The following is an 18,981-nucleotide window of genomic DNA, read 5'->3' as shown; positions in this document are numbered from 1 at the left end:
ATGCTGCTAATTGTTGTCTGTGAACAGCTGGCGGTGTCCAACAGGGAGATTCTGTCAACACCCTGCTGGTGTCATATTCATTAGAAATGGAGAACGAACCACTTTTTGGCTCAGTTCAGGTGATGCGGAGGGATTTGCGAGAGTCAAACTCACTGCAATAATAGAGTTCCTCTCGGGAATGTAAATGTTCGCTTGCGCTTTTTTTGGCTGTGTAGGTTTAGATTACGCTTAATCAGACTGATGAGTTGTGAAAAAAGGATTTCTATGTTGACGCACCAAAAATTTGATTTTATTTATTCATAGTTTAACATAAACATTCAATCTAGAACTCAGTGCTGACAACCCAAAAGTCATTATTTTTTACATTCGATCAATTTCGATGTATTTCTCTCTTTTCTTTTGTCTTTAGGTTGCTGCTGGAACTGATGGAGCTGTTGTTTGATAAGTTGAATGCAGTGGCCCAGGCTCACAGCGTGGTTTTAAGTCACCTGCAGCGGATTGTGGTCTCTCCCAATGGAGCCCAGGAGGGAATCAAACTATATGAGCAGGCTGATGTGTATGCCAAAATCCAAACTGTTCTTCAGGTCAGTCCTTGCACACTAATTCATTAGACTGTATCCAGGTAATTGGATGATATAAATATGGATCCTGATAAGTTTGGAAAGAAATGTATGCAAAGTTTTAAAGTATCTTTTTTATGGAGTTTGCTAAGGCAGGCATTAGTGTCACAGCTCATACCTACTTACCTACAGTATTAATCTTTGTCTCATATGAATGATACTGCAAATCATGTGTCTTTGAGCTATCATTACCTGTAAAGTGGTTGGAATTACAATTTTCAGCAGTGCAATGGGAACGAAATTGCTCACGCTGAAAAAGGACTAACAAACGTTAGGCATGTAACTCAAGGCTAAAGTTTGATAGTCTTCTGAACTTACGGTACTCAAAACATGATCAGTTTTATAAGGCCAGACGGCAAATGTTTATAAAATGTTTTTCTTTTGCTTTTGGCTCAAGGTACATTGACTAAATTAAATTATTAATGGACCACAAGGATAATCAAGGAGACAGGTTTTGTTGTTGGCCTAAAGATTCAGTCTTTTCAACATTTTGACACTGGAATGCTTGGAATATGAGGGCATAGTCGAAGCCATGATGCAAAGTTAAAGGGGACATTTCATAAGACATTTTAAAGATGTCAAATAAATCTTTGGTGTCCCCAGAGCACATATGTGAAGTTTTAGCTCAAAATGCCATATAGATAATTTATTATAACACGTTTAAATTGCCACTTTTTAGGTGTGAGCAAGAATGTGCCATTTTTGGGTGTGTCCTTTTAAATGCAAATGAGCTGATCTCTACACTAAATGGCAGTGCTGTGGTTGGATAGTGCAGATTAGGGGGCAGTATGATTCCCTTCTGACATCACAAGGGGAGCCGAATTTCAATGACATATTTTTTCACATGCTTGCAGAGAATGGTTTACCAAAACTATGTTACTGGGTTGATCTGTTTCATATTTTCTAGGTTGATAGAAGCACTGGAGACCCAATTATAGCACATTGAAACATTGAAAAAGTCAGATTTTCAAATTCCAAAACATTATCACCTGGCCCTCATGCAGAAAACAGATATTTTGGCAAACAAAGTCCAGACAAGAAAACAGGACCAGCTAAGTATATTTTATAAATAATAAGATACACATAGTTTCAAATATTGCTCAAATAAATAATTCATTTCTTAAAAACATAGTTAATAATCTTAAAACTTTGAATAAAGCTCAAAATATATATTTTGTTGCTATCAAAAAAATATTTAAAAAGAAATTTTTAACAGTTTAGAAGTACAGCTCATTCATGTAATGTGCAAGGTGCACAGGTAAATACAGACCCAACGTTGTAAAATTACAACATTGACATAATAAGCTCAAAATCTTATATAATCAAAACATTCAGCTGTATCTTAAAATCGACATGATCTAGACACATAACTTATCACAGAAAAAAAAAATAATAAATATATTAAGCATTTTACTTACGTGATTGTTGATTTAGTTAGTCCAGTAAAAAAGGTTATGTTTTTTAAGGCAGGTTTGCAAGTTTTGTAAGTTCACGGCCAGCAAAAAAAAAAACTATTTACAAAGTCTACCATTCAACCAGTAGCCATATCACCCTGTAGCCCAAGACAGCTTGCCCACTGAAGCTAAGCAGGGCTGAGCCTGGTCAGTACTTGGATGGGAGACCACCTGGGAAAATCAGGTTGCTGCTGGTAGTGGTGTTAGTGAGACCAGCAGGGGGTGCACACCCTGTGGTCTGTGTGGGTCCTAACACCCCAGTATAGGGATGGGGACACTATACTGTCAAAAAAAGCACCGTCCTTCGGATGAGACGTTAAACCGAAGTCTTGACTCTCTGTGGTCATTAAAAATCACAGGATGTCCTTCGAAAAGAGTAGGGGTGTGCCCCGGAATCCTGGCCAAACTTGCCCATTGGCCTTCTAATCATCCCTCATACTAATTGGCTATATCACTCTATCTCCTCTCGACTAATAAGCTGGTGTGTGGTGAGCGTTCTGGCGCAATATGGCTGCCGTTGCATCATCCAGCTGGATGCTGCACATTGGTGGTGGTTGAGGAGATTCCCCCGTTCATATGTAAAGCGCTTTGAGAGATAGTTCACCCAAAAATGAAAATTACTCACTCTCATGTTGTTACAAACCTGTATACATTTCTGGGTTCTGTTTAACACGAAGGAAGATTTGTTGAGGAATGTCTGTAAGCAAACCAATCAGAAAGCCCCATTGACTTCCATAGCATTCTTTTTTCTTCTATGGAAGTCAATGGGGCTTCTGATCGGTTCCTCAAAATATCTTCCTTCGTGTTCATCAGAACAAAGAAATTTAAACCGGTTTGTTACAACATGAGAGGGAGTAAACTATGACAGAATTTAACTATTCCTTTAAACAACTTCTTCTATCATTCTTAGTCTTGCTCTATGCGTGCTCTTAGTGTGTCATTTTCCTTCCTGTCTATAGCCACATGCTAGAAAGCATCCAGTGGTGTGGACAGGCAGGAATCATGAGTGAGAGCCAAGAGGGGAGCGAGTAAATGGGTTTGTCATCACTCCATCAAACAGGGTGAAAAGTCAGACTCTGACCTTGTACTTTCATTTTGTTCTTCTCTTTTTTTATTCCTTCTCTCAGAGTGGTCTGCAGAGAGCAATAACAAAAGAACAAGCTCGGCCCTGCCTACTGTTGCTAAGGCCCTGCTGAGCTTTTTGCAGACCTTAAGTAGCGAGACGCGTCTTCGTGAGAAGTGACTATGGAAGTCAAAATACGCTATTAACTTTTGTGTGGGAAGGTTCGACTGTGTGCATGTGTACAGCTTTATTTCTGCGGCCATTACCACGAGAACTGCACACTTTAGCCAGAGTAGCAAGTAGATGCGTTTGTTTTATTTTTTGAAATGGCCTTCAGTTTTAGCTTGCTTCAGTCTGTTAAATGGTCTAGATATAAAGACACTGGATATTTAAAATGAGAGATGTAAGGATCTTTTGATAAAACAATGATGTAGTAATGATTTACAGAGGATATTTCACAAGACTTTTTTAAGAAATCTTTAGTGTCTCAGAGTACGTATGTGAAGTTTTAGCTCAAAATATTATATAGATAATTTAATATATCAAGTTAAAATGGTCACTTTTTAGGTGTGTGCAAAAATGTGCCGTTTTGGGTGTGTCATTTGACAGTGGCTAAATGGCAGTGCTGTGGTTGGATAGTGCCGATTAAGGGGCGGTATTATCCCTTCTGACATCACAAGTGGAGCCAAATTTCAATTAGCTATTTTTTCACATGCTTGCAGAGAACGGTTTACCAAAACCAAGTTACTGGGTTGATCTTATTCACAAAAGTCAGATTTTCATGGTATGTCCCCTTGAAGAGATAAATTTAAAGGAATAGTTCACCAAAATATGCAAATTACCCAATCATTTGCTAGCAGAAGCTAGTAATTATAGTTTATTATTAAGTATTAAAGGTGCATTGTGTAACTTTTGAAATTATGTTTTGACAGAGATGCAATATAGTATACATAACTATATTATCAGTGGTGTGTAAAGACCTTACAAAATAAACTCTATTGTTTTTGTCTGCATGCACCGCGGGTCCCCTTGCGTGGTGGTCGCCGTTTTGCGCCGCTATGTTTCTACAGTAGCCCCAAACGGACAAACTGCTTTAGAGAGTGCATTTGTCACTAATCGAAAAATATTTTTTTTGCCCAGCCCTAATCACGATACACTGTCAGTCAAGGAGCGCCATCTTAGGGGCTGGACACACCAAAGCTTTTACGCCCGCGGCCGGCACATGTTTTCAATTGTTTCCAATGAAAGCTCGCCGTTTTCAAATAAGCCAGCAGCTAGCGGTTTTCTTCCGCGCTGAAAACCGGCGCCCGGCGGTTTTTCCGCGCTCAGCGCTAAGCACCGAGAGTTGAAAAAATTTCAAATTTGGAAGAAAAGCTCCGCTCATCAATGTCAGTTCTTACGCGGCCGTCCAATCACAGTGGAGGTGGGGCGGGACAAGTATCACAGCAACCAACTGTCTCCCAGCTGACGTATCAGAGTTACCAAAGCGCTTAGCTGAAGAAAGCTGGCACTCAGCTGAAAAACAGCTGGCATTCGCCACCCTCCAGGTGTTTTCAGCCACGTTTAAAAGTTTTGGTGTACACAACCTCTTATACAGTATCATTTATACAGCACTGCAGCTCCCCCTTGTGTTCTTTAGGGAGCTCTGCAATCATTGCGGTGATCTGAAATCATTGCGATTAAATCATCTTTGTTCTTACCGTTGCAAACGGAAATAATCATGATGCAGTTTTTTTTACCTGACGGAAGGGGTTCTAGTGGACCAATCACAGCGCTTGGAGTCTGCGTAGAACTGACGCGCTGTTAAAATTTTGGCGAGGTCCAACCTACAGTGTAGCTATGGCGTAGGCCTTACGCACGACTATAAATTGGACTTTACTACCATTGTAAAGCTTGGAAGATTAAGAGGTACTTTTTAACTATCCATTTAAATACAAGGTGAAGTTCTCATTCTGTTCTTCTATAGTAGGTCAAAATGAGCAGTTGAGTTTGTGGGAACCTCATAAATCTGTGTAATTAAACCTCAGAAAAAAAGGCTACTTACCAACAACCCGACATTGTATAATGTTTTGTTTAATTCAGATTCTAAATTTGAGAGTGTCTTATGTCATGACTTTTCTTTGGGGGTCTACAAAAGGATGCACCCTCACGAGTGTTGGAAGGGCATGCTGAAAAGTTTGAGAGCAAGTGCTGTAGGGTAACGATTTTCTTAATAAAGGAAGTGTCTTATGGCTTCTATGAAATTAACGACATTAAGTCTTCAGTGTGTTTCTGTGCCGAGCGGGCTGGTTGCCAGGGGCTGTGTAGTCTCCCGTGGTCATGGTGTGAGATAATGTAAGCTCTTGATTAGAATCCTCATTAAGGGAGATGAGATTTTCTCTGTCATTTGTGTTATTTTATCCCTTTGGAAGTCTGGTCTGATCCCTTGCCTGGGTGCGTTTGCGGTGAACGGCATTATGCCAGTTCAGACCATTCCGCAATGAAAGCATAGATGTTCCCCATCAAATCAGCTTCGTATCTTTTTCATTTTCGTTCCCTTTCTCTGTCTTTCCCTGTTCTTATATAGTGACACTCTTAAGCTATATGCTGTTATATCCCTGTGCGACTTATGAAAATTCGGTCTCAGGTGAGAATTAGGGTCCCAATAGGATCTAATGCACAGGGCACATCCTGGTCTTCATAATGTCACTTGCTAGGTTGTCTGTCTTTGGCGTATCCTCTTGTTCTCTTTTTAGTGTAGATGTGACCCTATCTTTTTTGTTCCCAGGTTTTGCCTGTTTCTATGAGAGGAAGGAATCATGTTGACCTTTCTATTGCACAGAAGACATGTGGTTCCTAGATAGACAGAACTAGGAGATATGTTATAATATTTAACCTGCTCGTTGAACTATAGCTCAGATGAGACAGCTGGACAAAAGTTTGTGAATGTCAGAATCTATGTTTAGACTTTGGGACCTAGTTTCTAAAGGAGTATTTTTTTAGGTTCATGACATCTGTTTTTCATCTCTGTTGTTTTCGGTTTTCAGAGCGTATGGAGTAAATAGATATTGATTTTCTCAAGTGACTCTTTTTGTCACTTACTGACCACTTCTTGATCTATCCCACATCATTCTTCCTCTTTTAATTGGAAGCACTACACTAAATAATTGGTCCTATCCCGGCTTGATATATTGAGACACTATAAATAAGCAAGGTAGCTTGAGGACCCAAACGTTAACATTGCAGTCTGACACAGCAATATTGGATCGACCAATGGGAGAAGGTTGGGGCAAGGCTATCTGCTATACATTTGGTGACATTAGTTGTGCATAAATGACACGTTTAAGTATTAAAGGATTAGTCCATTTTCTTAAAAGAAAAATCCAGATGATTTACTCACCACCATGTCATCCAAAATGTTGATGTCTTTCTTTGTTCAGTCTAGAAGAAATTATGTTTTTTGAGGAAAACTTTGTAGGATTTTTCTCATTTTAATGGACTTTAATGGACACCAACACTTAACACTTAACTCAACACTTAACATTTTTTTTTCAACAGAGCTTCAAAGGACTATAAACGATCCCAAACGAGGTGTAAGGGTCTTATCTAGCGAAACGGTTGTAATTTTTGACAACAAAAATAACAAATATACACTCCTAAACCACAACTTCTCATCCAGGTCCGGTCCTGAAAGCGTCAGCGTGACCCCACACAATACGTCATCACGTCAAGAGGTCACAGAGGACGAACGCGAAACTCCGCTCCAGTGTTTACAAGTGTGTTGAAAGAGGACCGTTCCTACGTTGTTGTATGTGGAATGATACTAATTAATGTCTTTGGGTCAGTTTATTGTTTAAAATGGTCCGTAAATGTGCGTTTTATATATGTAACATGTGACCTCCCTACATCACTACGCATTTACGTTAGGTCGTGCTGGACCAGACCTAGACGAAAGTTGTGGTTTAAAAGTGCATATTTTTTATTTTTCTTGTCAAAAATGACAATCGTTTCACTAGATAAGACCCTTATGCCTCGTTTGATATCGTTTATAGTCCTTTGAAACTCTGTTGAAAAAGTGTTGAGTTAAGTGCCAAGTGTTGGTGTCCATCAAAGTCCACCAAAATGAGAAAAATCCTGCAATGCCTTCCCCAAAAAACACAACCTCCTCTCGACTGAACAAAGAAAGACACCAACATCCCGGATGACATGGTGGTGAGTAAATTATCTGGATTTTTCTTTTAAGAAAATGGGCTATTCCTTTAAGTCATGCCATGTTATTGGAAAATAAGAGCATAGTCAAATTACTCATAAAAGAGATACAAGACTTCCCATGCCACCATTAAGAAAAGTGTGAAGGGATCAAGAGTGTGAGATTGAAAAAAAAAACGAAAGGAAATTACAAACTTTCCACTTTGACAACTTGTTTAGATTTAGTGGGAGCAACACAGCCTTGGAGTAATTGAATTATACAGCGTTAGTGAGGCGTTTCATGCCCTGACAGTGATTGGTCTGGCAGCAGAGGGAGAACCAAAGTGCTTCTGTTTCATGTCGGCAAGATAGACGGACACATGGCCTCTAAATGAGCTGTTGTGTACTAGCATAAATGATCTATTGTAACCGGCCACGGCCCGCATATTGCTCGTGGATTTGAAAGACTGGCACCGCGGGGTTAATGATCATTATAGTGAGCAGTTCATTTCCATGTTTTAAACCCCAGCGTTCTTTTTTTACCCCGGGTTTTATGGTCCTGCCACGCTGTTGTTTTGAAAAGCACCTCTCATGTGTTCATTAATTACAGCAGCAATTATGCGTTCTTTCGTGATGTGCATCTTTGTAATGGCTAGGCCTGTAGTTGACCATACGGTCTATTCTAGTAACCCAGTCTTAATGAGACGTGGCGAGCATTAACCTCCATGTGCGGTATGCATATTGACATTGAAATTGGGTATGTTAGAGGTAATGTACACATTGCAGGTTGAGGTGAAGCGCATAGATGTCCGAGGAAGAGATGCCTGTTTGTCAGTGTCTTAGAGAAATCTACCCTTTAATTTGATGACTTGTCACATGTGGTTTTGTTTTCTTTAATAAATTGTTTCCTTCCTTCATTCATTCATTTTTTGTTTGTTTTTTGATATGTTTGGTTTTCTTTGATTTTGTTTTGTTTTCTTTGTTTTTTATTTCATTCATTCATTCATTCACTCATGCATTCGTTCATCCGTTCATTCATTCATTCAATAATTCAATCAATCATGTTTTTTTTCAGTTTAGTTTTGTTTAGTTTAGTTTGGTTTTCTTGTTTTTATTATTATTAAATAAATAAATTAGTTTCTTCATTCATTCGTTTTTTTATTATTTTTTGATTGTTTGGTTTTCTTTGATTTTGTTTTGTTTTCTTTGGTTTTTTAGTATTCCTTCGTAACTTTGTTACTTCGTTCCTTTGTTACTTTGTTACTTCGTTACTTTGTTATTTTGTTACTTTGTTCCTTTGTTCCTTTGTTACTTCGTTACTTTGTTTCTTTGTTACTTCGTTACTTTGTTCCTTTGTTACTTTGTTACTTTATTCCTTCGTTACTTTGTTACTTCGTAACTTTGTTCCTTCGTTACTTTGTTACTTATTTACTCTGTTACTTTGTTACTTTATTCCTTTGTTACTTTGTTCCTTCTTTACTTTGTTCCTTCTTTACTTTGTTACTTTGTTCCTTTGTTCCTTTGTTCCTTTGTTACTTTGTTCCTTTGTTCCTTTGTTACTTTGTTCCTTCTTTACTTTGTTCCTTTGTTACTTTGTTCCTTCGTTACTTTGTTCCTTCTTTACTTTGTTACTTTGTTCCTTTGTTCCTTTGTTACTTTGTTCCCTCTTTACTTTGTTCCTTCTTTACTTTCTTACTTTGTTCCATCTTTACTTTCTTACTTTGTTCCTTCTTTACTTTGTTACTTTGTTACTTCGTTTCTTCGTTTCTTCGTTACTTTGTTACTTTGTTACTTTGTTTCTTTGTTTCTTTGTTTCTTTGTTTCTTTGTTTCTTTGTTTCTTTGTTTCTTTGTTTCTTCGTTACTTCGTTACTTCGTTACTTCGTTACTTCGTTACTTCGTTACTTCGTTACTTCGTTACTTCGTTACTTCGTTACTTCGTTACTTTGTTACTTTGTTACTTCGTTACTTTGTTACTTCGTTATTTCGTTACTTTGTTGCTTTATTCCTTTTTTATTACTTTGTTATTTCTTTGCTTTGTTCCTTCATTACTTCGTATTTTGATTGGTTTGGTTTTCTTTGATTTTGTTTTGTTTTCTTTGTTTTTTTAGTATTCCTTGGTTACTTCGTTACGTTGTTTCTTTGTTACTTTGTTAGTTCGTAACTTTGTTACTTCGTAACTTTGTTACTTCGTAACTTTGTTACTTCGTAACTTTGTTCCTTTGTTACTTTGTTACTTCTTTACTCTGTTCCTTTGTTACTTTGTTACTTTGTTCTTTCTTTACTTTGTTCCTTTGTTACTTTGTTTCTTTGTTACTTTGTTCCCTTTTTACTTTGTTCCTTCTTTACTTTGTTGCTTTTTTACTTTGTTACTTCTTTACTTTGTTACTTCGTTACTTTGTTACTTTGTTGCTTTGTTGCTTTATTCGTTTGTTACTTTGTTATTTCTTTGCTTTGTTCCTTCGTTTGGTTTTCTTTGATTTTGTTTTGTTTTCTTTGATTTTGTTTTGTTTTCTTTGTTTTTTTAGTATTCCTTCCTTCCTTCTTTCCTTCCATTGTTCCTTCCTCCGCTCCCCCCCTCCCTTCCTTCCTTCCTTCATTCGACTGGCTGACCGACCAATCAAACACAAAATGATGTGTTTTTTGTTTTCAGTTTAGTTTTGTTTTCAGTTTAGTTTCGTTTAGTTTACTTGTTTGTTATTATTTTTAAATAAATTGCTTCTTTCCTTCCTTCCTTCCTTCCTTCCTTGGTTTCATCATTCATTCATTAAATTTGTTTGTTTTCTATGGTTTTCTTGTTTTTTAATAATAAATCAGTTTGTTTGTTCGTTTGCTCTTTCCTTCCTTCGTTTGTTTGTTAGTTCATTCATAAATGTATTTATTCAATCATGTTTTGTTTTGTTTTGTTTTGTTTTGTTTTGTTTTGTTTTGTTTTGTTTTGTTTTGTTTTGTTTTGTTTTGTTTTGTTTTGTTTTGTTTTGTTTTGTTTTGTTTTGTTTTGTTTTGTTTTGTTTTGTTTTGTTTTGTTTTGTTTTGTTTTGTTTTGTTTTGTTTTGTTTTGTTTTGTTTTGTTCATTCAACAATTTTAATTTAATTAAAAAATGTTACGTTTTTATTTTGATGACAGGAAATTTTGAAAGGAACAAAAAATTGAAATAATAGTCTATGACTATGACTTTAATGCTTTCTCACTTATTTTGCTTTTAATTATCAACAGCACAGCCAGAAAGGATATTTACCAACCCACCATCTCTAAACCATCTTAATCTCTAAGCACAGGCTTAGGCTCTAAAAGATTCAGACCAATTTGCTGTTATTGATCTTGTTTTTTTAAAACCCCAACAGATCCAAAGCTGAGAAAATTTTGTTTTTGGTATTTTACATTATTCACATAAGAAACCCATAACAAAATAATCACAGGTGTATTCTTCATATATTACATAGCAGTCATAGCCTAAACATGACAATTAAATCAACTCGATAAGTCAAATCCCACATGAATTATTACCAGAATGGTTTCAACAAAGAACCATCTGACTTCCAATTGAAACAGACAGCAGACAAATGTTTTTTTAAACAATTAGAAAATGTGAAGTGAATAGTGACCACTCTTTGATTTTAAATTTAAACAATTGCTTCAGAACACTTGAAATATCACGCAAATACATGTGTTTGCTTTATGCTGATTTAAAGTTTGACTACCCCTGACCTCCACCCACTTTGGACTATGGAAGAAAGAACAGCTTGAGAATAAAAATAAATAGTAAAAATAACATTTTCATTTTGTATGAATTGTCTCATTAATTCTACCTTCTCTCTTTCATCATTATAAGATGCTAAAAATACACTTAAAATGTCTCCCACAAGACAGCTGTGACAATATTCTGATTTATTTGTATGCATAGGAGGGTAAAGTCTAATGAAATGGCATGCCAAAAGACAAAAAAGCTGAAGACAACAAAGAATTTAATCAAGTTTTTAATCAACATGTCATTTTCTGTTTCTGCTTGAGGTATCCTATTAACATATTACCTGGGCTGGACGCATCAGAGATGTTGCTTAACAAGTAGCATCAGATTTAATATCACGGTTATGATCAGTCAGGTATTGTAAATATGCTGTTGGTATTGATTGTTTTAGTGTCAGAATCCTTCTTGGAAAATTGTAAAGTTATAATCTCAGGAGGCCTTGTTTATTTCCCCTGTTTCTTAAAGCACTCTGCAGACATCTATCATCAGAGAGCAGGTGCTCACCTGCACATCCTTCACTGCTGTTTTTCTTCTTTAATTAGCTTGATTTGTTGGCTAATAGAGGGGATGAGTGCTGTTTTTCACTGTTCATTAAATGAAGAACATGTCCTCAAAGACAAGGTTGATTTGAAAACCCAGTGAATTCAGTTTTTGGGGATTTAAATCTCTTTATTGCATATACACCCTGCTTATATGATGCTTGTATACTTTTTAATACTAAAAAAAATTACATTTGTTCTAGGAAATCGGCTAAAATTTTGATGACTCATCATGCACTACACAGATTTCTGTCCAATCAGTTGCTTTGTAGGATAGGGCTGCAACAACTAATCCATCAAATCGATAATAAGCGATTACGAAAATAGTGTCATTATTGATTAGTTGGCCTGTGACGTCACATGCACCCGCACCACTATTGTTTTGTACAGTGGACGTGCCTGCGTGTGATTATACGATGAAACCTATTAAAGGATTAGTCAATTTTCTTAAAAGAAAAATCCAGATAATTTACTCACCACCATGTCATCCAAAATGCCGATGTCCCTCCCCGCTCAGCCGAAAAGAAACCATGTTTCTTGAGGAAAACATTGCAGGACCCCTCCCACCCCAATGGACCCCAATAGAGCCCAACATTCAACACTCAACTCAACACTTAACAGTTTTTTTCAACGGAGTTTCAAAGGACCATAAATGATCCCAAACGAGGCACAAGGGTCCCATCCAGCAAAACGATTCCCACCCTTGACAACAAAAACAACAAACATACACTTTTAAAGCACAACTTCTCGTCATGTAGATCCGGTCGTGATGCGCCAGCTGACCCCACGCAATACGTCATGACGTCAAGAGGTCACAGAGGACGAACGCGAACTCCGCCCCAGTGTTTACAAGCGTCTTGAAAGAGGACCGTTCCTACATTGTTGTATGTCAACTGATACTAATTAATGTCTTTGTGGTAGTTAATTGTTTAAAATGGTCCGCAAATGTGCGTTTTATTTATGTAACACGTGACCTCCCTACGTCACTACGCATTTACGTTAGGTCGCGCTGGACCGGACCGAGACGAAAAGTTGTGGTTTAAAAGTACATATTTTTTATTGTTCTTGTCAAAAATGACAATCGTTTCTCTAGATAAGACCCAATCGTTTGGGATTGTTTATAGTCCTTTGAAACTCCGTTGAAAAAAACTGTTTAGTGTTGAGTTAAGTATTAAATGTTGGGCTCTATTAAAGTCCATTAAAATGAGAAAAATCCTGCAATGTTTTCCTCAAAAAACATAATTTCTTCTCGACTGAACAAAGAAAGACATCTACATTTTGGATGACATGGTGGTGAATAAATTATTTGGATTTTTCTTTTAAGAAAAGGGACTAATTCTTTTCAAGATTATTCGATGTGTGGCTTTTACACTTTTTAAAGCACACATCTACACATAAAAACCTCTATTTAGGGTTTTATTTAGTTATAATAAATAAAAAATATAATTACATTGATGTTTTGTTTTTTTGTGATTAATCAATTAATCTAAAAATATCGCCCGTTTAATCAATTATGAAAATAATTGTTAGTTGCAGGACCTATTATTGGATGAAAATGGCCCCTCCCCCAAAGCCATTTGATGACGACACAATTTTTAATAAGAAAACAATTTTTATGGTTCAGTAAAGATTTTCCCTGCCTCTACACTGAACACTTTGTTAAACTTTGTAACTTTGAGTTACAAGAAACAGAATTGTATTGTTGTAATGGTAGTGTACTACTGACACATACACGCATTCATGAACATCACAAATGCACCACACTGTACACTGTGTTTATTATCTGGTGCGAAAAGCTATTTGCTGTTTCTCACAAGCTCTTGTTTCCCAAACCTGTTTTCAGCTAGTCTTTTCTTGAAGGAGGCCATGAATATTGATTTTTTTCATCCCTTCGGTTAAAGCGACCTAGCCTCCGATAAGGAGAGAGCCTATGGGATGAGAGTCCGGAAATGGAATTATCCTGAGAGTTTCCGGCACATTTCTGCTATTCTGTACTTTTTATTGTTTTGGCCTTCCTTCTCCTCAAAGACAGGTCATCTTTAAATACGACAATGGTAAAGCCTTATATACTACATATATACTACATACAAAGACTTTTTTGTTTGTATGATATATGTAAGGAATAATTAACGACGGGCCATGGAGTTATAAGAAATAATGCACACCCAAGGTGGTATTATATTATTATATGATATGATATGATATAGACCGTTTCAGCAGTAACAACATAAACAAGCGGCTGCACGTAACTTTCGGTAAACTCCGCTAAGAATAAATAACAACAATGTTTTTAAACGTAGTTTATTTCTATAACAAGCAAAACAACAACACATAGATTACCTAGGAAACCAAAACATTTGTTATTTTCGACGAAGCGTTTGTTTAAGAGATCAGTTTAGCAACTAGTCAGACCATTAAAAAAACAAAACCGGAAGTAAGGTTAGGATCCAGACGTGTATCACGTGCGTCCGATGAAACCGTCTATATAAAGAGTTTGGTTCCAAAACGCAATAAATCCATTTTGACTAATTTTGGTAAAAACGTGTTTTCTATACCAAGAAATTGAAAACCACAATTTTCTGTTACAAACTTTCACATAGCATGTTTATGTTATAATAACATAAAAAATTCAAATCTGTTATTTGATTTTTTAAAGATTTATTATAAAAAATGATAATTCCGCAAAATGCAATAAATCCATGACAAGTTTCTTTTTTCAAAATGCTATAAATCTGTTGAATCAATAAATAAATGTGCATTCATCTTTGCCATGTTATATTCATTTAGTTGACTAGTGGTATGCACTGATTACAAAAATAAACATTAATGGCATTAACTCTTTTACCGCCAGCGTTTTTTAAAAAAGTTGCCAGCCAGCGCCAGTGTTTTTCATGATTTCACAAAAGTTTAATGCCTTCCAGAAAATTTTCTTCTTCAAATATGTAAACATAAAATATCCCAAATGAAAGAACAGACCCTCTGCTTTCAAACAAAAAAAAAAACGTTTCATCCTACCTTTAGAAGTTCTTTTTTAATCAGCTTTTGAATATGGGTAGGTTTCTGCAAAAACACCACATTTTGAGCAAAAAGCAGAGATAATTCCATTTTTGTAACGGACTTTTCATAGAGATCCCATTCAGAGCCATCTTTAAAACAGACAAGGACATGCAGCAGCTTGTCATAGGGCAATACTTCCGGGTTTAAAAAGTTGCGGTGGATAATAGCGGTATTGCGGAAAGACGGAAATACTCGTCATTGGTGGGGAAGCGTTTTCTCTTGATTGACGAGATATACTCATTGCAGCGCTCATCCTTGAAGTCGTCGCTGAACTTTTTTGACAGCGATCAGCTGTAAAATGTTTTGGTCCTTCCGAATTTCGTTAACTTTGAGTAAAATAATTAAAAGATTTTCAGAAGATCCTCTGGGGTCAATGTGTTAGCATGACATAAGCTTGATGCTGTCGTGTCAGAACAAGCAACTGCTGGCATTTTTTCATCTCTCGAGTGCCTCTCATGTAAATTACTTGCTTTTGATAGCTTACGTTTTTTTCCCACCACAAGTTTATCAATGCCATCAAAGTATTGTTTTGTTTGTTTGTTGATCACGTAGTACAAAGTAGATGAGGAAAACTAGGATTCTGCGTGTATTCAACGCGTCACCATTGTTGTTTACAATGCGTGGAATGGTGCGCTGTGATTGGTTAAGTGGATTTATTGCATTCTGCAAAGAAGAAGGACTGGCGTTTATTGCGTTTTTGGAAAAAATGAGAAAAGATGACAGAATAACACGGGGGATATCGGATTTTGCGTAAAATTAAGAATTTACTTTTTAAATCTGACCAGATACTGATTTTGGCGGTAACTAATTTTTCTTAAAAATGGCGTTTATCACGTTTTGGAACCAAACTCTTTATATATACTACAAATATATACATATATACTACATATATAGACTTTTTTTAGACGTAGAGATTTTTGTATGTACGAGTCCAGTTTGTGTTCATTATCTAAGGTCTTTATATACCCCTGATAATATAGTTCTGTATATTATTTTGCATTTCTGTCAAGAGATCCTTCTAAAAATTACACACTGCTCCTTTAAGTGACATTTCTGAAAATAAAGCATTTCAATTACTGACTAATGAAGAAAAATTACTAAACCTCAACACAAGAGCCTGATAAAAATGCTTATTTACAAGAAAGTATGTCAGGCGCATTTACAGTATAGATTTTTGCATCTTAACTCCTTTATACATACTCCACATTTATTTATATAATATAATGGGCATAAATCCCGATTTTCTTGTAGACAACATACATATAGTATATTTACTTGCTGATCCCTAGGACATGATTTTTCCATGTAATCACGTCATGATAGAACTTCATCATAGTAATGTAAAACAGGTTTTTTGTTAGTATTTGTCTATCCATGGGCGGCATAATTCATAGGGTGGGACACTTCATTGTCTCTTTGGACGTGGTGCTTTTCGATATTTCTACAGTTCTGCGTGTTTCATTTGAAGAAGCCGTTTCTGTTTCCACCTACTCTTTTGGTGTTTTAAATGGATACGGCACTGCTGCTGCCCACGCTTGTTACAAAAATTGAAGGCTATTTTAATAAGCTGCATTATAATGAGATGTAGGCACCTCTGATGAGGCGCTTGGGCGGTTTGGGAAAGGTGACCTTCTTCCTGTTTATGGTTGTCCTGGGTTTTTAATAGGTCCTGTCTCCAACTTTTCTTACTTTTTTAATGCTACTATAAGTGTTTTTTTCCCTCTTAAATGTCTTGTGATAAATATTTGAATTTACTTTCTTCCCAAGCTATAACAGATCTGCACTGCTAATATCTTGCAATTTTTAAATGTGCCAAAGAATGCATTAAAATAATTTGTTAAATTGTTCTCTGATATCTACATAGAAGGTATGTGGCTTTATTAAGTGCATAAATGATCCAGAAATGGCTTTGCATATCCATTTACAACCCTACGATTTGCCTTTAGAAAGAAATGGTCTAATTTTGCACTATTTGGAAGGGTCATGAATAATAATGTTGAGCTCTGCTCTGATTGGCTGTTTCGCAGTAAGGCAAACAAGGATCATGTCAGTAGCTCATATTAGGAAACAGACCTTGGGCCCTATTTTAACGATCTAAGCGCATTGTCTAAATGGGCGTGTTCGAATCCACTTTTGCTAATTTAACGACGGGAAAAATGGTTTGTGCGCCGAACGCATGGATGAAAAGGGTTGGTCCTATTTTTTTAATGAGTAATAGGAGTATTTTGGTCGTAACGTGCAATAAACCAATGAGAAATGGGCGTAATTGGGGGCGCAAATGCATTTGCTATTTAAACAACGTGGCGCTAAACGTGAAAATTATAATTGCGCATAGTGGAAACTAGCAAAGACACTTGCTTCGCGCATTGCGCCGGGTGTAAGATAGAGCCCCTTATGTTTGAGTCTGTATCAGATGAAGATGTTGATTTTGAGGTACAACTAATTGATTGGAGATTGTTAATGGAAGTTTATTTTAGGGCTGCACGATTAATCGCATGTGATTGTCATGCGCATCTCATCAGTAAACCGGGTTCCTTGATTAATAGTAAATCGCCGTCAGCTGCTTTCAGATGTAGCTGCATTTACTACACAAAGCCGTAGTTCACTTACAAGCTGGGCCATATCGCATACATATAGCAGTTGATACGTCCTCGATAATTAATGCGATTGTCAATGAACTACGAAACTACGAACCCATACTACCTTACATTACTTGATTTGTTTCTATGAATTTGATGACTGATCACCTCTTAATCTCCCCTTTACGTGCGCTTTCATCTGCCTCTCTTCCTGAGTTTGCCGTATCATTACGAAATCTCTCCCGCTGTCTTCCACTATTCATCTTCAATTGTTAATTGCCTTAAAACTTCCATGTTTCCCTCTCCGAGGTCACTGAAGTGGGTCCATACTCCTTCATCAGCCAACCGTTGGCATTTAATTAAGTCGCGGGTCTACATACGAGACCCGCTCATCTGATCACTGGATCTGATGGGCATTAGTAATTAATAATCTGACAGGAATGTAACACGCTGGCCGTATTGGACTTGTCTCGGAGCTGAGGAATGTTGATGAGGCTTTCCCTTCTCTCAGAGTCGATTCCCTTCTTATCTCCTTTTAATTATGCCATTATCAGTCGGATGTATTTCCATCTGTCCTTTCCTAATTTCATCTCCACTCTGTACTGTTTTGCAGCTGAGATTTAGAAATAGACCAAGCAAATTGCTCCACTAAATTATGGAACGATCGGAAAATGGGTGGCTAATTTGTGAAAAAGTTAGCTCGAACTTCTTTTACCGTCTCCTTGCAGCTGTTGGAGATCCCCCTTAATGGATATTGATGGTGTTGAATGGGATATTTATGAACTCGGATGTACTGTTTTAATCAAAGTTAATAGGATTTCGCTGGCGGTCACAGCGATCCTTTGATGCTACACAGACAGGTCGGATGTATGGGCCCGAGACAAACCTAGAAACGGATGCAGTTCAGTTATTCTAGGCCAAATTTCTATGTTTATAAGGTGCTGTGAGCAAAAGTGGCATTGAAGAACAGATGTACATTGAAAGTGAAACAGTTCTGCCAAGTAAGAAGTGTCGAATACAGGCAAAGCTCTGTATTGTTAGGGGTTTCCTTTGACTTGAAAGCAAAGAATAAAATGTTGCTTGGTCACTTAAAACCTGTGCATGTGCTTTCTCAGGTGCTGCTAATGGACTACCTGGATGTCAAAAACACCAGAAGGGCTGCTGAACCTTCTGTCCAGCTGTCCTACGCCAGCACTGGCGGAGACTTTGGAGCATTTTTTGCCAAGAAGAAACCTGTTCGACCCAAACAGTCTTTGTTCAAGTAAGTGTGTTCATGCATGTTAATATTAAGTTGAGTGTAATTCACATTAAAGAAACAAATACTTCTAATATACAACACTAATAGTTCTATCAACACAAAACTGGGATTTAAACTACAAAGTTTTAGGTCTTTGTTCTAATCCCCTAAAATAAATGTAAGAGCTGTCCAAACTGAAAACAACTTCCCAATGACATATCTTAAAATACATCAGTGCCATTTGTTTTGCACACAATGCACACAAGTAGTGTTTTTAGTAAGGCATGTTTGTTAAAACTAGTTATATTATGATAATTAAACTAAGACCTAGTCCTGGCTTAAGCTAATCCCTGTCCGGGAAACCACACCTATAACTTTTTAGTTTAAAAAGTTATATTGCTGTTTATTTATATAAATATAAATAAAAATATACCTAAATAACCTTTTTCTTAAATTCTTACATGTATGTATGTGTGTATTTATATATACACACAGTACACACATATATTAATTATGC

At 36.7% G+C, this 18,981-nt stretch overlaps 1 protein-coding gene and 1 pseudogene across 2 annotated transcripts in view; both read left to right on the top strand.

Annotated features, from left to right (window-relative positions):
- The window catches only part of exoc4 (exocyst complex component 4), a 222,905-nt gene that overhangs the window by 40,032 nt on the left and 163,892 nt on the right, over positions 1-18,981 (top strand). For both annotated transcript variants that reach the window (XM_073868399.1, XM_055190558.2), the window contains exons 7-8: positions 410-584; positions 18,343-18,488. In XM_073868399.1, the coding sequence (XP_073724500.1) occupies positions 410-584; positions 18,343-18,488 (321 nt within the window). The remainder of the gene's footprint in view (positions 1-409; positions 585-18,342; positions 18,489-18,981) is intronic.
- LOC129432851 (5S ribosomal RNA) lies at positions 2,155-2,271 on the top strand (annotated as a pseudogene).

This window comes from Misgurnus anguillicaudatus, chromosome 1 (genome assembly GCF_027580225.2).
Source record: "Misgurnus anguillicaudatus chromosome 1, ASM2758022v2, whole genome shotgun sequence".
Lineage (NCBI taxonomy): Eukaryota > Metazoa > Chordata > Actinopteri > Cypriniformes > Cobitidae > Misgurnus > Misgurnus anguillicaudatus.
Note: the sequence above shows the minus strand (reverse complement) of the source record. Positions and strands in the feature narration are given on the sequence as shown.